This window comes from Lactuca serriola, chromosome 2, assembly GCF_051521515.1.
Source record: "Lactuca serriola cultivar US96UC23 chromosome 2, Lser_US96UC23_V15, whole genome shotgun sequence".
Classification (NCBI taxonomy): Eukaryota; Viridiplantae; Streptophyta; class Magnoliopsida; order Asterales; family Asteraceae; genus Lactuca; species Lactuca serriola.
In genome coordinates this window covers 134453720-134473952 of record NC_136409.1, presented here as the reverse complement: position 1 = coordinate 134473952, position 20233 = coordinate 134453720, and the positions used below count along the sequence as shown (strand labels likewise).

The 20233-nt window shown below is 40.8% G+C and overlaps 1 protein-coding gene across 10 annotated transcripts; it reads left to right on the top strand.

Moving 5' to 3' along the window:
* The first annotated feature begins 9679 nt into the window (after nucleotides 1-9679).
* On the top strand, nucleotides 9680-19858 carry LOC145086823 (uncharacterized). 10 transcript variants are annotated; one of them, XR_013700651.1, is made up of 10 exons: nucleotides 9680-10135; nucleotides 10248-10371; nucleotides 10476-10571; nucleotides 10681-10767; nucleotides 10879-11338; nucleotides 11518-11586; nucleotides 14923-14981; nucleotides 15713-15743; nucleotides 15950-15986; nucleotides 16112-16289. XR_013700651.1 is itself a non-coding variant. In XM_079024656.1 (5 exons), exons 1-5 carry the CDS (start codon nucleotides 10133-10135, stop codon nucleotides 11148-11150), a joined length of 582 nt encoding a protein of 193 aa, XP_078880782.1. In that variant the 5' UTR covers nucleotides 9680-10132; the 3' UTR covers nucleotides 11151-11498. The 10 variants fall into 10 exon arrangements, 1 of the variants encoding a protein (XP_078880782.1); XR_013700649.1 differs by having other exon boundaries at nucleotides 15713-15761; XR_013700650.1 differs by adding an exon at nucleotides 15068-15126 and having other exon boundaries at nucleotides 15713-15986.
* Nucleotides 19859-20233: the final 375 nt, after the last annotated feature.

The window sequence follows — 20233 nt, the reverse complement described above, 5'->3', positions numbered from 1 at the left end:
AAAAAGTACCCTTAGATTATGTGTTATGAGATATGTTGTGTTACATTATGCATGCTTGAGTAGGCTAGGTATTCATATTAGGACTAGAGTGGCTTGATTTGTGATGCCTTAGCCTAGGAGATTTCTGCTGCTGAGATGCTTTGAGAACGAGTAGATAGCAGTTAGGAGCTCATTAGAGGGCAATCGGAGAGTAGCCAATGCATAATGAGAGTAGAGTACTGGTAATCCAGGATCCAAGGAGGAGGACTTGGAGTGAATGATGATGCGGTGTGGTCAGTAGTATTGGGCCCGTACTACTGAAGACACCGGATCAGTGGGCATTCCAAGTAAGAATCTTTAGGACAGTGGAGGACAAGTAGGGTTGCGTCATTGAGTATGTGTATGCTCATCTAGTATCTGATATTTATTGTTGTATTTCAGAGGCATCATGGTTGGGACTCGGCACACACCTGAGAGCAGTGGTGTCGGCGACGAGGAGATCCGTCGATTGATTCATGAGGAGGTGGCTGCTGCCATCCAGGCTGAGATTCCTGAGATGTTTGGGGACATCAAGACCACATTGATTGAGAGCTTTGATGAGCGGTATGCAACACTGGCTAAGGCTACGGCAGCTGCAGCTACTGCTGCTGTTGCTGCTGCCAGACCTCAGGGAGGTGACTCGTTGTTGTTTCGGGAGTTCAACAACACGAAGCCACCAGAGTTCAATGGGACACAGGACCCGGTTGCTGCGATGAGATGGATCTTTGACATCGAGGGATGTTTCTATACGTGTTCTTGTCTAGAAAACTTGAGGGTACGGTTCGCTCTGAACCAGCTCCGCTTGGGAGCGAAGGATTGGTGGAAGTTCGTGACGGCGAACTTCACTTTGGCGGATATTTCTGAGGTGACCTGGGAGAGGTTCACCACTAAGTTCAGAGACGAATATGTTCCCTCGGTGGAGAGGGAACGGTTGATTCAAGAGTTCTTGACCCTCAAGCAGGGTACTGATTCTGTGGCAGTGATCACCAGGAAGTTTCATGAGAGGGCAATGTTTTGCCTTGAGCAGGTGTCCTCTGAGCAGGCTCGTATGAGCCATTATCTGAGTGTTCTAAGGAGAGATATTCAGAAGTTCGTGGCAAACTCGACTTACCGGACATTTGTTGAGCTCCAGGCAAATGCCCGGAAAAGGGAGATTGAGTTGGAGACTCAGGCCAAGGAGGAGGCCGAGTCATAGAGGGCAGATCAGCGACCGAATCAGTCTCAGCCGACAGCCAAGCGGGCTAGACCCGCTGATTCGAGATCTGGAGGCACGAAGGGCCGCACTTGTGGGAAGTGCGGCAAGAGTCACGAGGGGTCGTGCAGGGCTGGAGTATGTTACAAGTGCAGGAAGGAAGGGCATATCGCGAGGGATTGCCCCAAGGGATTTTCGGTTTGCTTGCATTGCAACCAGACCGGCCATCGGAAGGCCGAGTGCCCTCAGCTACTTCGGGGATCAGCTCAGGGATCTGTGCCTATTGCTAGGACTACCGAGGTTTAGCCGGTGAAAGCCGAGGCATCGAAGGCTCGTGGGAGAGCTTTCCAGTTGACTGCGGAGGAGGTCCGCGCGGCGCCCGATGTTGTGGCTGGTATGTATTCTATATTCATCTTTTATTTGAGTTGAGTTATTATGCTTATATGATGATGTGCGTAGGTACTTTTCTTGTTAATTTTGTGCCTGCTTTGGTATTATTTGACTCGTTTGCGAGTCGGTCGTTTGTTTTCGTAACATTTAGTCAGCACATTAGTATCCGGCGAGAGGTGTTGGGTCGACCTCTATGAGTTTCCATAGCTGATGAGCGAGCAATGTATGCTTCAAATGTGATTCGAGGATGTGTCCTTGAGATCTTCGATGTTGAGTTTCCGATAGATCTGGTTCTGATTGCGATGGGGGATGTGTGTGTGATAGTGGGTATGGATTGGTTGAGCCGATATGGAGCTGTGATAGACTGCGAGAGTCAATTGGTGACGATTCGGGACCCTAGTGGGGGAGTTCTTATGGTGTACGGCGAGAGTACACGTGCTGGGTCAGCATTTTGTTCGGACGCCAGAGCGAGACAGAGTCTACAGCAGGGTTGTAGGGGATTTGTGGCATATGTGATGGATGCGAGGGTTGATTCAGAGAGACCGAAGTCAGTTGATGAGGTCCCGATAGTGCGTGAGTTTCCGGATGTGTTTCCAGAGGAGTTCCCGGGTGTGCCTCCGGAGAGGCAGGTAGAGTTCAATATCAATTTGGTTCTGGGAGCGGCGCCTATCGCCAAGGCGCCTTATCGCCTTGCGCCTCCAGAGATGCAGGAGTTATCCTCGCAGCTCCAGGAGCTGTTGGAGAAGGGGTTTATTCGGCCGAGCAGTTCGCCATGGGGGGCGCCTATCCTTTTTGTCAAGAAGAAGGATGGTTCACACCGGATGTGCATTGATTACCGGGAGTTGAACAAGCTAACAGTCAAGAACCGTTACCCGTTGTCAAGGATCGATGATCTGTTTGATCAGTTACAGGGAGCATCTTGGTTCTCCAAGATCGATTTGAGGTCTGGGTATCATTAGGTGAGGGTGCGAGATGAGGACGTCCAGAAGACAACATTCTCGTTATGGGCATTACGAGTTCGTGGTGATGCCTTTCGGACTCACCAACGCACCGGTGGTGTTCATGGATCTCATGAACAGAGTGTGCAGACCGATGTTGGATCGCTTAGTGATCGTGTTCATCGACGACATATTGGTGTATTCGAGATTCAGAGAGTAGCATGAGGAGCATTTGAGGGAGATCCTCGGAGTTCTGAGATCGGAGAGGCTTTATGCCAAGTTCTCCAAATGTGAGTTTTGGTTACGAGAGGTTCAGTTTTTGGGGCATCTCGTTAACCAGAATGGGATATTGGTCGATCCGGCCAAGATTGAGGCGGTCATGAGGTGGGAGGTGCCGAGATCACCCACCGAGATCAGGAGCTTTCTGGGTTTGGCCGACTATTATCGGAGATTTATTAAGGATTTCTCCAAGATCGCCATGCCACTCACCAAGTTGACCCGAAAGGGTGCTGCATTTTCTTGGGGTACAGAGCAGCAGACCTCGTTCGAGACACTTCGCCAGAAATTATGCGAAGCCCCAGTGTTGGCCCTTCCGGAAGGTATGGAGGATTTTGTGGTATATTTTGATGCATCGATATCCGGATTGGGAGCGGTGCTTATGCAGAGGGGGCATGTGATAGCATATGCATCGAGGAAACTTAAGCCTCATGAGTTGAGGTATCCCACTCATGATCTGGAATTAGGAGCGGTAGTGTTCGCCCTCAAGATCTGGCGACATTATCTGTACGGGGTTCGGTGTACGATATACACGGACCACAAGAGCTTGAAGTATTTGATGGATCAGCCCAACCTGAATATGCGTCAGAGGAGGTGGTTGGATGTGGTCAAGGATTATGATTGTGAGATCCTGTACCACCCGGGCAAGGCTAATGTTGTAGCCGATGTAGTGAGCCGTAGGGCGGAGGGCGCCCCGATGCGAGATGTTTGTCTGAGATTAACAGTGATGACCCCGGTGTTGGATGCTATTCGTGGGGCCCAGGTGGAGGCCGTGAGGCCAGGAAGCCAGAAGAGAGAACGAGTTGTCGGGCTAGTATTGGAATTTGTTACCAATAGTCAGGGGCTTATGACATTTCAGGGTCGGATATGGGTATCGTCAGTGGGCGGAACGCATACCATTTTGATGGAAGAGGCTTATCGATCGAAGTTCTCGATCCATCCCGGGGCCACTAAGATGTATTTGGACCTAAAAAGGGAGTATTGGTGGCCTTGTATGAAGAGGGGTGTTGCATGGTTTGTAGAGAGATGCTTGACCTGTCACAGGGTTAAGGCCGAGCACCAGCATCCACATGGTAAGTTGCAGCCGTTAGAGATCCCCGAGTGGAAATGGGAACATATTACCATGGATTTCATCACCAAATTGCCAAGGACTGCGAGGGGTGTCGATGCAATTTGGGTGATTGTGGACAGATTGACGAAGAGCGCTCACTTCCTGGCTATCAGTGAGAGCTCGTCCACTGAGAGGTTGGCAGAGATGTACGTGAGAGAGGTGGTATCGCGGCATGGAGTGCCGATCTCGATTGTCTCAGATCGAGATGTACGTTTCACTTCCTGATTATGGAAGAAGTTTCATGAGGAATTGGGTACGAAACTGCATTTTAGTACCGCATGCCACCCACAGACTGACGGGCAGAGTGAGCAGACGATTCAGACGCTCGAGGACATGCTCCGAGCATGTGTGTTGGATTTCGGCGAGAGTTGGGACACATATTTGCCCTTGGCAGAGTTTTCCTACAACAACAGCCATCATTTGAGCATTGGTATGCCACCCTTTGAGCTGTTGTATGGGAGGAGGTGTCGGACCCCCATTTTCTGGGGAGAAGTAGGGCAACATGTGATGGGTAGTACCGAGATCGTGCTTCAGACGACAGAGCATATTCAGCAGGTCAGACAGAGGTTGTTAACCACTCAGAGTCGTCAGAAGAGTTATGCGGACAGACGCCAGTCCGAGCTCGAGTTTTAGGTCGACGACTTCGTGCTCCTGAAGGTCTCTCCTTGGAAAGGAGTGATTCGATTCAGGAAGAGGGGCAAGTTGGGTCCCCGATATATTGGTCCTTTCAGGGTGATCGTGAGGGTAGGCAGGGTAGCCTACCGTTTAGAGTTACCTGCGGAGTTGGGTCAGATTCATGACACATTCCACGTGTCGCAGCTGTGAAAGTGTATTGCTGACAAGTCAGCAGTGGTGCCATTAGAAGACATTCAGGTGGATGCGAGCCTGAATTATGTTGAGAGACCGGTGGCGATTAGGGATCGGAAGATCAAGGTTTTGAGGAACAAGGAGGTGCCTCTGTTGCAGGTCCAATGGCAGCATCGGAAAGGGTCAGAGTTGACTTGGGAGCCGGAGCGTGAGATGCGGGGGTAGCATCTAGAGTTGTTTGCAGAGTGAGACTTCGAGGGCGAAGTCTAATTCTAGTGGGGGGGAATTGTAATATCCGGATTCCCAGGTATAATATTTTATTCTTTTATTTTTGGAAGTTGTGAGGAGACTCGGCGAGTTGCTGTTTAAACCCGTCGAGTATGGTCGTGGATTCATATCCGGGTTCACAGTCGGACTCGGCGAGTTCATGAGTGGACTCGGCGAGTCCATGTTGTTTAATGAAACCCTAATTTCCGGGGTTTGGGACCTATTTAAAGGCCCTTAAGGCCATCATTTGCGGCTACCAAACCCTAGAGAGAAACCCTAAGAGATCTAGAGCGCCTGTGAAGAAGGAAAGGCCATTCTTGATCTTTTTGTGGGTGTTTTTGCAAGAAGGAGGTGACCAAGGCAAGAGGAGGCTGAAGGAGGTGTGATTTTGGTGACTTCAGAGTTCATAGAGGCCATATTGAGGTATTTATTCGGACGTTCTTCAGTTTTGGTATTGATTCTTAGAGATAGGGTTTTCTAACCCCCTTTAGAGGATGGATAAGTGGAGCAACTGGTCCCTTCTCGAGTCTATGCTTTGGATCTGGACCCAAAGAGGTCCAAAGACCTTAACCCTTGGAGCTTTATGAGTTATTTTGGGAGTCATGAGCTTAGGATGTCATTTTTGGGGCTAAATCACCAAGTTAGACCATTTAGATGATATGTGAGTGTCAAGGTCTGAACTTTACGTGATTATCATGCTTGGGAAGGCCAGATCAATGAAATAAAAGAACAGATCTGACTTCAGGAGGTCTATGGAGTTTGTGCATGGCATGAACTCGCCGAGTCCGAAGATCAGACTCGGCGAGTAGGATGAGGGTTTCCCGTAAATCACTCAGTGAGTAGACTTGCCGAGTTGGGGAAATAACTCGGTGAGTCAGGGAGAGTTAGGGGACTGGAGTTCAAGGCGGAACTCGCCGAGTTGTTCTTGAGACTCGGCGAGTTGAGTCGGGGTGGCCCCGCGATTCATGCCCGGTGTGACTCGTCGAGTAAGGGGAAGGACTCGACGTGCCAAGAGGGACTAAGAGAGTCAGTGGACACGCGTAGACTCGCCGAGTTGCCCAGGTGCACTCGACGAGTTGGGTCAAAGTTTTACCGTTGACTTTTGTTGACTTTTGTTGACTTTTAGGGTTTGGTCAACAGTGAGGCCTTTAAGCCAAGAGAGGGGTAAAATGGTCTTTTACCCTTCTGAGGGTGTTAAGAAAGGTTTGAGTATAGTTATATTTATGAGAGTATTTATTTTATGTGATTAGGGGGAGGCTAGATCACATTTCTACCGAGTCAGAGACTTACCGAGACACTTGAGGTGAGTCTTTTCATTATACGTTACCTAGAGTGGTATTATGTGTTGACCAGAGGGTCTTATGTGTTACGTATGAGATTATGTTCTATGTTATATATGTATGTTGTATGATGTTATAGACCGTACTGGAGGATCCAACGAGCTATGACCGGACCAAAGGGTCCTATGAGCTACGGGACTGGAGGGTCCCACTGAGACACAACGACCGGAGGGTCGTATTATAGCCTCGAGTGGCGTATGTGTTGTATGCGGTATTTTGGGGAACTCACTAAGCATTTATGTTTATAGTTGTTGTGTTATGTGTTTCAGGTACTAGCGAGGACCGTGGGAAGGCACCGGCGTGACTCGTACACACTAGAGAGAGAGAGAGTTTGATTTTATGATCTTGGGATATGTTATGTTTCAAAAAACTAAAATTGGAAATATTTGAGAATGTTTTTATATGAACTTGGTGGATTGAAAAAAAAAATTGTTTTGAAATTTACGTTGTTATATATATATATATATATATATATATATATATATATATATATATATATATATCATTTATTGAATTTGAATTAAGTCCACTAAAATGAATTGATCTATATTAGACCATCAGAGATAGAGTCCGTATATCAAATTATGTTCCTAGTTCGAAGAGTTCGTCAATTGTCACTTCATTTGACGATCTATATACCAAATCATCACTTTTCATTTTGATGCTTGTTAAACTTTATGATTGATGTAAACATGATTTGATTATGGCATCTGGTTTTGATCGCTTATTAAACTTTTTTTTTGTGTGTCAGGATGGCTGGGGAAAAGCCTAAAATACAAAGGGGAAGGGATTTGATTCCCCGCATCTGTCAGGGATGTATATGAGATGTATTGTATTAGGTTTTGATCTTCGCTCAAGAGTTTTTATTTAAATGGATGATTTTGATTGAGCATAGAATATGATATTCACTTAGAGTACATGTCTTATAATAGTTACATGTTTACATGAGAATAGTTCCTAGCTAAAATGCTAGTTGTGACAGATTTACTTGTGAATTACATGTGATTCATATATAAATTACATATGTCACATGTAAGTCATATGTGATTCACTTGTGATTTACATGTGAGTTACATGTGATTTACATGTGAGTCACATGTAATTTATATGTGAATCACTTGTGATTTACTTGTGAATTACATGTGATTCATATGTAAATTACATATGAATCACATGTAACTCATATGTGATTTACTTGTGATTAAATGTGAATTACATGTAATTCATATGTGAATCATAAGTGATTTACTTGTGAATTACATGTGATTCATATGTAAATTACATATGAATCACATGTAACTCATATGTGATTTACTTGTGATTAAATGTGAATTACATGTAATTCATATGTGAATCATAAGTGATTTACTTGTGAATTACATGTGATTCATATGTAAATTACATATGAATCACATGTAACTCATATGTGATTCACTTGTGATTTACATGTAAATTCCATGTAATTCATATGTGAATCATTTGTGATTTACTTGTGAATTACATGTGATTCATATGTTGATTACATATGAATCACATGTAACATATGTGATTCACTAATGATTTATATGTGAATTACATGTGATTTATATGTGAATCACATGTAATTAATATGTGAATCACTTGTGATTTACTTGTGAATTGCATGTGGTTCATATGTAAATCACATATGAATCACATGTAACTCATATGTCATTCACTTGTGATTTATAAATAGTCTAAAACTTTAATTCCCATTTCCATTATATATGAATGAATACTCATTAAACCATTAACCACTTTATTATAATAATAAATCAATTAATCACAAATAGAAAATATATAATAAATAATCACCATATCCAGATTAGCCCTGTCGAAAATACCCGATATCCGAATTACCCACCCGATTTTTTCGGGTATCGGGTAACCCGATTCTTTTTCGGGTTGGGTAAAGGGTACGTTTATTGGGTTTCGGGTATACCCGAATTATTTTAAACATTCTTTTTTTTTCGTAAAGCTTGTACTCTGTAGTATGTATTTGATCACGTTTAAACTAACTATCATTATTGTAAAACATGAATCTCTTTTATTATGACAATATGACACGAACAATATTAAATGAAATTGTTTATATATCACCATAATCTTTAAAAGTTAACTATTTTCTAGATTATAGTTTTTATTGCAACTAACAAACTCATTATCTTGACGAAACTTCAGAACATGACAAAACTTATGACTATAATTATCTTAAATATTTTTAACTTTTAAATTAAGATCTTTAAGTATTTGTTTTTTAACATCTTATTAGATTAGATTAAATTGTTAAAAAATTGCTTGATATCTCAAGTATTGTTGACTAAAAAATCTCAATGTTCAAAGCTTGAGTAACTTCGTTTATGCCTCGTTTGTTTATATAAACAAAAATAATAAAACACGACGTGTTTATTTCATTAAATTTATTTTCAGGTGCAATTCAAAAAAAATTATATATTTCGGGTAATACCCGAATGACCCAAATCCGACCAGATACCCGAATTACCCAAATTTAATTTGGGTCAGGTAACGGGTTTTTTTTAACATGAAAAAACCGAATTACCCGACACCCGAAAAAAAATTACCCGATCAACACCCCTAATCCAAACGCTTCCTGTGTAAATCACTTGGTGGCTGCATTTTAGTTTCAAACAATCAATACATTTTAATTTTACTTTTCTACACAAAAAAGGAGTCAACTTACATTGTCTTGTTTTTGTTTTTCCTGTTCACTTGAGAACCCAGAAATTGTCAACTTGTAGTTATTTTTTTAGTTATTTTTTGTACAGAATAAAAAAAATGTTAACACTAAGATATCAATCTCAAGGTTATTCTCAAATAAGTTACGTGTATTTTGACCATTTTTAAACCAAAAAACAAGTAGGACTTTTTTTTGTTAAAAAGAAGGATGTTCTTTTCACAAAAAAGGGTCAAAATACATAGGGTCAAAATACATAGGACTTTTCAGACAATAACTGATATTTCTAACTTGACTTCATGGACAAATTTGTAAATAAAAATAATTAGCAACTAGGTGTAGCAATACATGAGAAAGTAAACAATGAATCATTATATATATATATATATATATATATATATATATATATATATATATATATATATATATATATATATATATTGCAAGATGAATAGTGAACTTGCGAGTTTTTGGCAGAAATGGTCCATTGATTATAGAATTTTTGTATAGGGGTATTTTATGGAAAATATTCTATTCTCTGTCCACCTATTGGTCATCGTGCCCGATTTCACATATGACCATCATTAGAATAGTGCCGGTTTGTCGGTCATTTTATCCCCACACCAACTGTGGGTAATTGATCCTTATCTATATTGGTAACTAGGAGAAGTAGATGCCTCCACAACTTTGAGGTTTTCTTCAGCCGTGTCTTCCCGATCCTTCCACCACCGGTCAGGTTTTTTTTCTGCATTCTGTTCTCAACTAAGTCAAGCAAACTGACAAAACCCTCAGCCCATTTACCATCGGCGTCACCATCTTCTCTATATTCTACAACCGTGTGATTAGGGCTTCCGCCCCTATCACCGCCATCGATTGGTGGAGCCCAGATGACATCGTTACGGCTTGTGAAAGCCATCGACTCTTCCTCTCTTTCTTCTTTCTATCAATCCTTGTCTGTGATTTCAATTCCACCGCATATGTCTCTCGATCCTTCCGTCTTCCACTCCTCATCTACCATCTCCTTTACCTAGGGTTCGTTTATCGGCGTCGTGCGACCATCCCCGAATTGGAGCTACAAACATGGTACTTTGCCATAATCTTTTCAATTTGCAACTTTTTCATGTATCCCTCGCTCTAAATTGACAAGGGTTTTGATTTTTGGTCGCAATTTTGGGACGTAAATTTTTGTTATTAGTATCCTCTCACCCCTCCATCGCCGCCTATCTTTCGATTCCTTCTTACCACCATTGGACCGGTCTATGCAACCATCAGACGACTTAACATGTCCATACTTAGTTCTTGCAGTTTTGTTACTCCAGGTTTGTTTCTACATGGTTGATGTTTTTCTTTTTGCCTCATGGTTTGTGATAAAAGTAAAATAAGCAATATTTGTTGAGACATGCTTCGATTCGTCGTTTTCCAGCACATGTGGGAATATGCTATACGATTGTGATAGTGTTCATCACTGTCGGCTTAAGGTGTGGGAGTGGAGGAAGCAATGGTCTTGGCGGAATTGCAGGTAAGCGAATCATCTTCTTTTTGATGAAAATATCTACGGTTTCTTCATTCAGTCTCACTTGCACATGTTTGAACTTCTGTTTTGTTTTTGTTTCCATCACGGCCCGAAGCATACACAGTCAACCTCTATCATAAAATTGGCTTCAAGAGCTCAAGCTCAGATTCAACGAACTTGGAATCTTCACCCAAATCACCAGGTATCCCACCCCAATTTTTCTAGGTTTTAAGATGTGGATTGAAAATAATCACAAATTTAACCATAGAAAATTTGTTAGGTTTTATAATTTGTTTTCCAATTTTTTTTTCAGGACAAACAATTGGATTCTCAATAGGTAATCGCTTTACCTATGCTAACAAACGAGATCCATCTGGGAAGACCAAAGATGGATGTGGGAGGAACAACGGTCAGCTGGGGAGGAAAAATAGTGGGAGGGTGAGAGAAAGTCAAATCCATTTAGTGGTGTTTTTACCCTACTTTTTTAATTTGATTATGAAGTTTCAATTCTTATTCCATTCTATCGAATGTTACTTATTTTTTTCGGTTTCCTTAGGTTTCAAATTGCATATGCTAATATTATGACAAAAAGATTTAGTAATGTTCGTTTATTTGTTCACATATTTATTTTGTTACAATATCTCAGATATAAAAGAAACTGTTCCATGTATTCCCCTAACTTGATTTATTAGATATTGCAACCCCACAGAAAAAGAATATCTCTCCTCTGCAGAAACTCCAGGTGCAACTCGAACTTGGGTGGCGACATTGCAGTAAGTTATTCAATCCTTTTACAAAATTTAACAATTTCATTGTAATTTAGGTTACTGATGTATGCTTTTATCCTTTACACAAACAACAATGCAACACAATTGGTATTAACATCTCATAAAGAGGCTGTGAATTCATTAGCTGGAAATATTTACGGATTTAACCTTGGGTTCATTTTTAGATAATTGAGGCACTTTCATATGTTCCAACACCTGAATTGGCATTGAGGTTGTACTTACAGTCTGCGGAGGTAAACTTATTACCTGCTGAGATCATTTGACAAATCTACCCTCACCCTTTGCATCAATTATATAAGATTTTTCACATTTTCTTTTTTTCATGCTGCTAATGTAACACCCCAAAAATTCAAGCCAATTTAAAACTTTTTAAAACATTTAAAACCGTTAAGTCATTACAATTTGTTTTCAAAATAGTTTAGACATCAGAGTATCCCCAGAATCAATCACGAAATATAAGGAGGTGCACGATCACGTCTTCGCCTTCCCACGGTCATCAGAAATACCTGAAATAAAATCAACAACTGTAAGCCCGAAGCTTAGTGAGTTTCCCCAAAATACCAACGCCATACAAACATAAGCATATCATATAACCAATACATAACAACATGCATAATGAATCATCAGCCTGACTGGACCGCCTCACAGGCCTTCAGTCTATCTGGACTGCTCTTCGAGCCTTCGGCACGTCTGGACCGCCATGCAGGGCCTACAGCCTATCCGGACCGCTCGTCGGGTATGTTGGCCTGCAACACAAAGCAGGACCGCCTCAACCCAACCCCCAATCAAACAACACATGTGCACATAAATATCATACGCTAGCTCATTTCATATAACAGTCAAACCGATCTAATAGATCACCAACCATAGCAACATCCCAATAACCGGAATAAAGACCTAACCGGTCACTAACATAGCATCATCCTATAATCAGGACAATCATGTGCACATAGACATCATATAACGCTAGCATGTATATATAACAATCAAACCGATCTAACAGATCACAAAGCATAGCAACAATCCTATAACCAGGATATCGACCTAACAGGTCACTAACATAGCATCATCCTATATACCAGGATACCGACCCAACCGGGCCACTAAAGCATAGCACAACACCACCTAACTATCAGGATATAAATCAGTATGCATAACATGCAATAATCCGAATACAGTCCATAAAAGGGCCGACCTTGGTGCCTTAGACCCTGTTGATATAGTGAGGAGAACTCACCTGGCACTACTGAAGTCCCGCAGGTACGCTCCGGTTGCTGATTGACAGATTCCGGAACTATCAACATCAAACAATACCTAATTAATAATTGAGTTCCAAGCTCAAAGTCAAACTCACACTACAAAAGCCCAAAGTTCAAGTAATGGGCCAAGGCCTAACATATGGCCCAATCTTCCAAATTGGGCCCAAGTCCTCACATGGGCCTTATCCTAAAGCCCATCTAATTACTTTGGTCCATTAACTTGTTCTTGGATGGTCCATCAATAGTCTAACCACCAAAACCCTATAGGAAAGCCCAACTCAAGGCCCAAGTGAAATTAGGATTTCACATAAAATGACAACTAGGGTTAAGTGTTTCTCACTTAACCCATTAAGGACTTAATCCATTAAGTCCCTCACTTTACTAAATAAGTCATATGGTGTGATTGGGCTTAATACACAATTCCTTTCCAATCACCCAAATGTGGGTCCCGATAAGTCCAAACCCATAATCCCAAAATTAGCGTTTTCACATGAAATGATGATTAGGGTTAAGTGTTTCTTACTTAACCCATTAAGGACTTAATCCAATAATGACTTAATCCAATAATGACTTAATCCATTAAGTCCATTATTTCCATAGATTGATTTTCCAATGATTATTATTTAATATCTTAAGTTATTAAATAATTCTCGCGTGTGTGTATGCCGATCGATTTCCACAATTTAGGGTTTTATGCTATTAGGGTTTTCCAACCCAATACTAGTTCATTAGTCCATTGGTTGGGCCTTTAGGTCACATTGGGCCTTATTGGACCCATTAGGGTTTTAGTAGATCAATTATGGTTTCCTTAGGCCCATTAGGGCTTCATTGGGCCCACTTTGGCCAAGCATTCCCCAAACGAGTCAATCTCAACAAAGCAAGCACACCGCCACCCGACACAGCGGCCGGTGGCGGCAGGAGGCAGTAGCCACCACCTTATGATGGTGGTTTGGGTTCTTCTTTTCATTATTCCTCATTTGATACAATTACAATGCTAAACGCCAATTAACCAACATACACAAACACACAAATAAACACATACACACTCACTAATAGCACATACACACCCAACCACCTTGTGGTGGCGGGTGGTGGTATATGGTGGCAGCCACCATGGCTGGCGGCCATGGTGGTCCCTTACATTTCCGGCCAACAAGATACACACACGACACACACTAAAGCAGAAACGAACACCCACATGCTTTCTTGCTTGTAAACGGATCTAGTCACCTTCCCGATGGCGGTTGGCAATGACAGTAGCCACCATGGTTGGCTGCCATGGTGGTTCTTCACAACTTACTCGACAGAAACCCACACATATGAGCATTCACACCACGGACCACGAGCAACATCACCATCTGCTGGAACCATCCAACAATGGGAGCAACAACGGCGTTACGACTGACGGTGGCGGTTATGCGTCGGTGACAGCGACATTGAGACCCACAGCAACCGGTTCAACCTCTCGACTAATTGTCTCCGGCGGCGGCTCATAGATTCAGTCTCACCGTGAGACTCTCATCGCTGACGAATGAAGAAGGAGAAGAGAAGGCAGCGGTAGAAAGTTTCATCGACGGCTGCTCAACAATGGTGGTGACTCAGCGTCTTCAATGGCGACAATGGGTTGTCGTGGTTTGCATCCTCGAGTTCGCCGGTGACCAGCAGAAGCTCACGCCATGGCGGAAGGATGGTAGCAGCGAAATCATGAAGAAGATAGTGGCGGCTGGACATAATGAAGTAGGGTTAGGGTTTGTCGGTGCTATAAGGCTTATATACCCGGACCCTTAAAATCTATCCCATAATTACAGAAGTGGCCCCTCCTCCTATATTCTTTTCAATAAAGTCCGAAATTTACACTTCAACCCCTGACTCCATAAAATTCTTTCAATATAGGTCCATAATTTACTCTTTAAACCCCAATCATTTAAGACCCTTTCAAATTAAGTCCAATATTATCCTTTAACCCCCGAAACTAACATTCCAACAATTATTAATCGATTTTGGACTAAAAAAAATATAGCACAACAATAAAATTACTTTCGGGGACTCATGCTTTATTATTTAATTACTCCATTAAAATCGGGATGTTACAGCTAACGATTGTGATTTGGAACCAGTTGCATATGAGTTTTTCACCTAACCATTTGTTTTAAATGAGGAAGAAATTGCCGTAATTGCTCAATCTCCTAACATGCATAAACAAAGTGATTTTAATAGAGTTTTTTTATTTACAAAATTAAACAATTATATATTTTCATTTGTCATAATTAATTTTTATTTATGTCTTCTATTTGTTTCACAAAATATTAGCTAAGAGATGACCATCATTTGAAGCATGGAGGGAGATGGAGTTGGGATTGTTTCTTAAGGTAATTAAACTCATCGTTTGCATTTAAATTATTTACTTTCAAATTTTTTAATTGTAATTGTAATCTTTGAATATATATATATTTAGGGAGTTGGTTGAAGTTGGAAAATTCACTTGCATTTTTGTAGGCAGAGTTCTCCTAGAAGGTTAATAAATAAACTGTTTGTCTGTGTGTTCATGAATCTATTGTGTGTAAATTGTAATTAGGTTTTATAACATTACATGGTTTCGTTTGGTTTTTAAATGATAAATATACATCATTGTACTTTCATTTCATCTTATTACAACTTTGTGTTTTGAAAAATCTATTTGCAATTTCATGCGAATAAAAATCAATTTTCACGTTCTCAATAGGAAGGGAATGGAAATGGTTCTTTCAAGTGGAATGAAAAAAATTTGTTTGTTTGCTTATGGAATGGAATGGACCAATTCCTATCAGAATCATTATTTAAATTATATTTGAAGTTTATTTTTTAATAATAAATTTATGTTATAATTTATTTGCGTTTTTACTTTTAACCATCTTTTTTTCAAATCAAAGTTTCTTAATCATAATTACAATAATGCATAGTTGGTTGGTTGTTGGGTCGTTAAAGCTAACCATTAAGTTGTTTTCGTTTTAAAGAAAATGACTATTTTGTCTTTGGACCAAACCTGAAAAATACAATTTAATGAAGAAACCTTACAAACATCTTATAACAGCTTATTAGTTATTGTTATTACTCTTTGCAGGTACCCACCTTGCAGAAATTATAAGATATTTGTAAGGTTTCTTCACAAGGTTAATATTTTTGATACATTGCTTAATCTTAAAAACCATCGACTTCCATCAACTTTACAATATCTATCTCCAAATTGTTCAATCAGAGATAGACATAGTTGTCATTCTTCAAAAGTCATCGTCTTCTTTAGATGGAAATTATGTTTTATTGTTACTACATGCAATAAACCGAAAGCTTCACTTTGTAGATCTTCAAGACAGGAAATTTGGCAAAGATTTTTTAATGTAAGTATTAATTATATTCCATCTCTCTCTCTCTCTCTATCTCTCTCTCTCTCTCTCTCTCTCTCTCTCTCTCTCTCTCTCTTTGGTAAAAAAAATGTAAAAAAAACATCATTTGTCTATGACAGGGGCTTTCAATTCCATAAGAATTTGTCGACTCCGTGTTTGATAAGTTGAATATTCTTAAAGGAGGGCGGTTATGAACCGATGTTGAACTTCTCATAAAAAGCCTAACCTCCATGATCAATTTCATTGTAGTTAAGATTATATGTGATGACAAGAGTTGGAAATGAAATGGATATGGATTTGTGCATTTTTTTTTTGTTTTTTTTCATTAATTTATCTTAATTTAAAATATGTGCATCATGAAGTTGTTGAATGAATCTTAGGGTATTTAGAGTTTACGTATAGCTGTTGAAAATAGAGTTTACTTTAATTTTCAGGAACTATTTGGGTTTACTGCTGCATTTACAACTGATACAATGTGTTATTCATTTTGTTGGAGAAGATGGATCATTAGTGCTTTTAGATCATTTAAAACCTCATAAGGATGGAAACAACTCAAATCTGTCTTTTTGGTCCATTTTTTACACAAACACCCGAAGATATGTTGGGGGTTGATTTTGAAATTAATAACCATGTCCTCAAAATTTTCGAAGTTGACCTTCACTAGAAAGCACTTATGCTTGAAAATTCTAATCATATACGTTTAATTCTCATCTTTTATAGTTAGTAAATCAGATAGATCATTCCATGAATTCAGTTTATACTTTATATTGAGGAAAACTTGGTGTTCATGCTGCAGAAACACAACATTTAATGAATGGTCTTCACTGGGCAGTCATCGACTAAAACCCTAGTCGTCCAGGTAGTTCATATTTATTTTATATACTCTATTGATGGGCATGGTCGTTATGAATAGTAACAAGGATTCAAGAGGGTGGTTTTGGTTTTTAGATGTTCGCTGCCTTCTTGGGTTTCTCAGGTGGTTTTGATTCGATTCCACATACCGTTTTGATTCCAACTGTCTTACCCTTATCTCTATCTCTTCCCAATTTGTCATCTTCTGCCTATTATCGCTCCAATTGATCTCTTCCACATACCATTCTCATTTCTACCGCCTTGCCCTTATTTCTATCGCTTCCCAATTTGTCACCACACTGCTCTCTCTCTCTCTCTCTCTCTCTCTCTCTCTCTCTCTATCTGTATCTCCTCTCAATTGGCGATTTCAAGTCTCATAGAAATGCTTACACAAAAGTTCCAATATGTTTTCCTCCACCTGTTATGCCTCCGTCTCTTGAAGATGAGGTCGCCATTGCTTCGATTTTATGATAGATAGAGGTCGGTTGTGAAATTAATTTTCTTTTTTCACTTTTGGTTCTAGGTATTTCTTTTTTTCTCCATCACGCCTCTACAATTCCATGAAATTGATTTCCTTCTTCGCTTCTGTCACAACCCAAAAATGGAACGGCGGAAACATTCAGGGGTGGAGGACGTCATGTACAGTATCACAACACAAAATAATAGTAAACAAGCAAACAACATCATCCATTACATTAATAATGTAATTTAATTCAAGTGTTCTGTATAGTTTATAAGACACCAAAAATGTAACATCCCAAGTTCGGAAGCAAGAAGTTGGAGGGTGCTAAGTGTAAATTAAGGAAGCTACTCGACAAGTAGATATGCTACTCGTCGAGTCGGAGCGGGATTGATCGCGGGTTTAAGTGGCCAACTCGCCAAGTCAGTGGTTTGGACTCGACGAGTTGGTGCTGAAGAGAGAAAACCCTAATCTTGAGGGTTGCACCCTATTTAAAGGACTTTATGTTCTTCCCCCAGCCTCCTAATCCCCCTGAGAGTTCCATAAAACCCTAATTTTGTGTGAGGCTTCATTGTTGAGGAGATTGAGACTTGGAAGAGGAAATTGTTGGAAGGAGCTTGAGAAATTGGAAGCTAGCATCAAGGGGTTTGTATAGATCTGGGATCTACATCAGATTTGGGTACATCTCTGAGGTAAGGAGCCCTTATCTTAAGCTATTTCCTTTGCGGTTCATCCTTGGTGGTTGTTTTGGGAGTTATTTAACTTGTTTTGAGACCTATCTCGGATTTGGAGTTAGATCTGGGGTTGCTACTCCAGATATAGACTCACGATGGCCTAAAATGTCATAAAGCTTCAGTCTTTGAGTTGTTGGTGAAGCCCCTTTGTCTAAAACCCAAGCCCTAGTATGTTTTGGGCCTATATCCCCTTGGTTTCACGTGAAGTTTGCAACTTTATGTGAGGGTTAGATTATAGAAGGGTGGATCTATGGATTGGAGCCCCTGCATGGCTCGAAAAGCTTCTGAATGGATTGAGAACTAGAGAAACTCGGCGAGTCACATGGGTGTACTCGACAAGTTGTATGAACATGTGCATGGAATCGACGAGTTGGAAGAACAACTCCGCGAATCTGTTGAAGATTGCCTTGGACTCGGCGGGTCTGTTCTTGGACTTGGCGAGTCTGGTCGCAGACCCCAACCTCTTTTGGTTAAAGCCTTGGATTAAGTGAGTCGGTCGACAACTCAGTGAGTCGGACAGGATGGGACTCAGAGATCGTTGGACTCGATGAGTTGAGTCGTATTATGGGAGTTTCTGAGTATAGGAACTCGAAGATTCGTCGGGGTGACTCGGCAAGTAGGATCAACCAGGAAGGTTGACTTTAACTGAGGACTTTGACTTTGACCAAGAGTTGACCAGTTTGACTTCCAAGGGTATTTTGGTAATTTATTGGTATTTATGGAATTGGTTGTTTGGTAGTGTTCTTGGTGAAGATCGTGTCGGTGGTCGGAGCAGCTTGGTCTTATCTCTCCAGTCGGCAATTGCAAGTGAGTTCTCCTCATTATATCGACAAGGTCTACGGCACCAAGGTCGGCCCTTTATCGAATGGAAATCCGGGTATTATTTGTTATGTTATTGCTTTGCTAGATATGCATCCTGGTATTTAGGATGGTGTTATGTTAGTGACCTGGTTAAGGCCGGTACCCGGTATATAGGGTAATGTTATGCTATTTACTGGTTAGGTCGGAATCCTGGTTAGGATGTTGCAATGTTATTGATATGCTAGATACATCCTGGTTTAGGATAGTTGCTATGTTACTGATATGCTAGATTTCATACTGGTTTAGGATGGTTGCTATGTTATTGATATGCTAGATACATCCTGGTTTAGGGTGGTTGATATGTTATTGATATGCTAGATACATCCTGGTTTAGGATGGTTGCTATGTTACTGATATGCTATGTGATCTGTTAGACTGTTTGTCTGGTTAAGGATTGTTATGCGATTAATTGTTTATTATGCATATGGTTGTTTGACGGGGGTTGAGTTGAGGCGGGTCCTGCTTTGTGCTGTAGGCCAACATACCCAGGGCGGACCGAATATTCTGAAGGCCCAACGAGCGGTCTGAATAGGCTGAAGGCCCCAAGAGGGCCGACCAGACATGCCAAGGCTCGGAGAGTGGGCCAGGCCGACTGAAGGCCCGGTGTGGGCGGACCAGTCATACTGTAGACTCAGAGAGTAAACTAGGTGGATTGAAGGCCTAGTGCGGGCGGACCAATCACACTGTAGACCCGATGTGCATGGCTGTTCTATTTGCGATGTGTTATGAGTATGTTTGTGTGTGCTTGGTATTTTGCGGGTAACTCACTAAGATTTCGGGCTTACAGTTTAGTGTTTTGTTTCAGGTACTTCAGGAGAACGTGGCAAGGCGAAGGTGTGATCGTACCGCTCCTCATGTTTTATGATTTATGTGATATGGTTCTGGGGAATACTCTGATGTTTAAACTATTTTGAAAACAAATGTATGAACTTAATGGTTTTTGAATGAAATAAAATGTTTTAAATTGGCTCAAATTTTTGGTTGTTACATAAAATATGAATCAAAATAATAGACGAGTCTTGAATGTGCTCCATCTTCTCAAAAGCTGGCATCGGTACCTGTCTACTGATGACCCAAGAATACAATTTATTTTGAAAGAGTTTATCAGCTTTAGAGCTGGTGAGTTCATAAGTATTTTAGTGTCATTGTTTGTATGAAAATGTTTGTAAGTGTTTGAATGTATAAGTTTGTAAAAGTTTGTAGATATTTGGAAATGTTTGTATCTCCTAGAAAATCCAATATTTTCTACTAAAAGTAGCCTTCTATCAAGGCCCAACTGTTCTGTATGTTGGTTTCTTGTAAAAGTGTGTAATTTTCCCAAGCCTGACTATCGT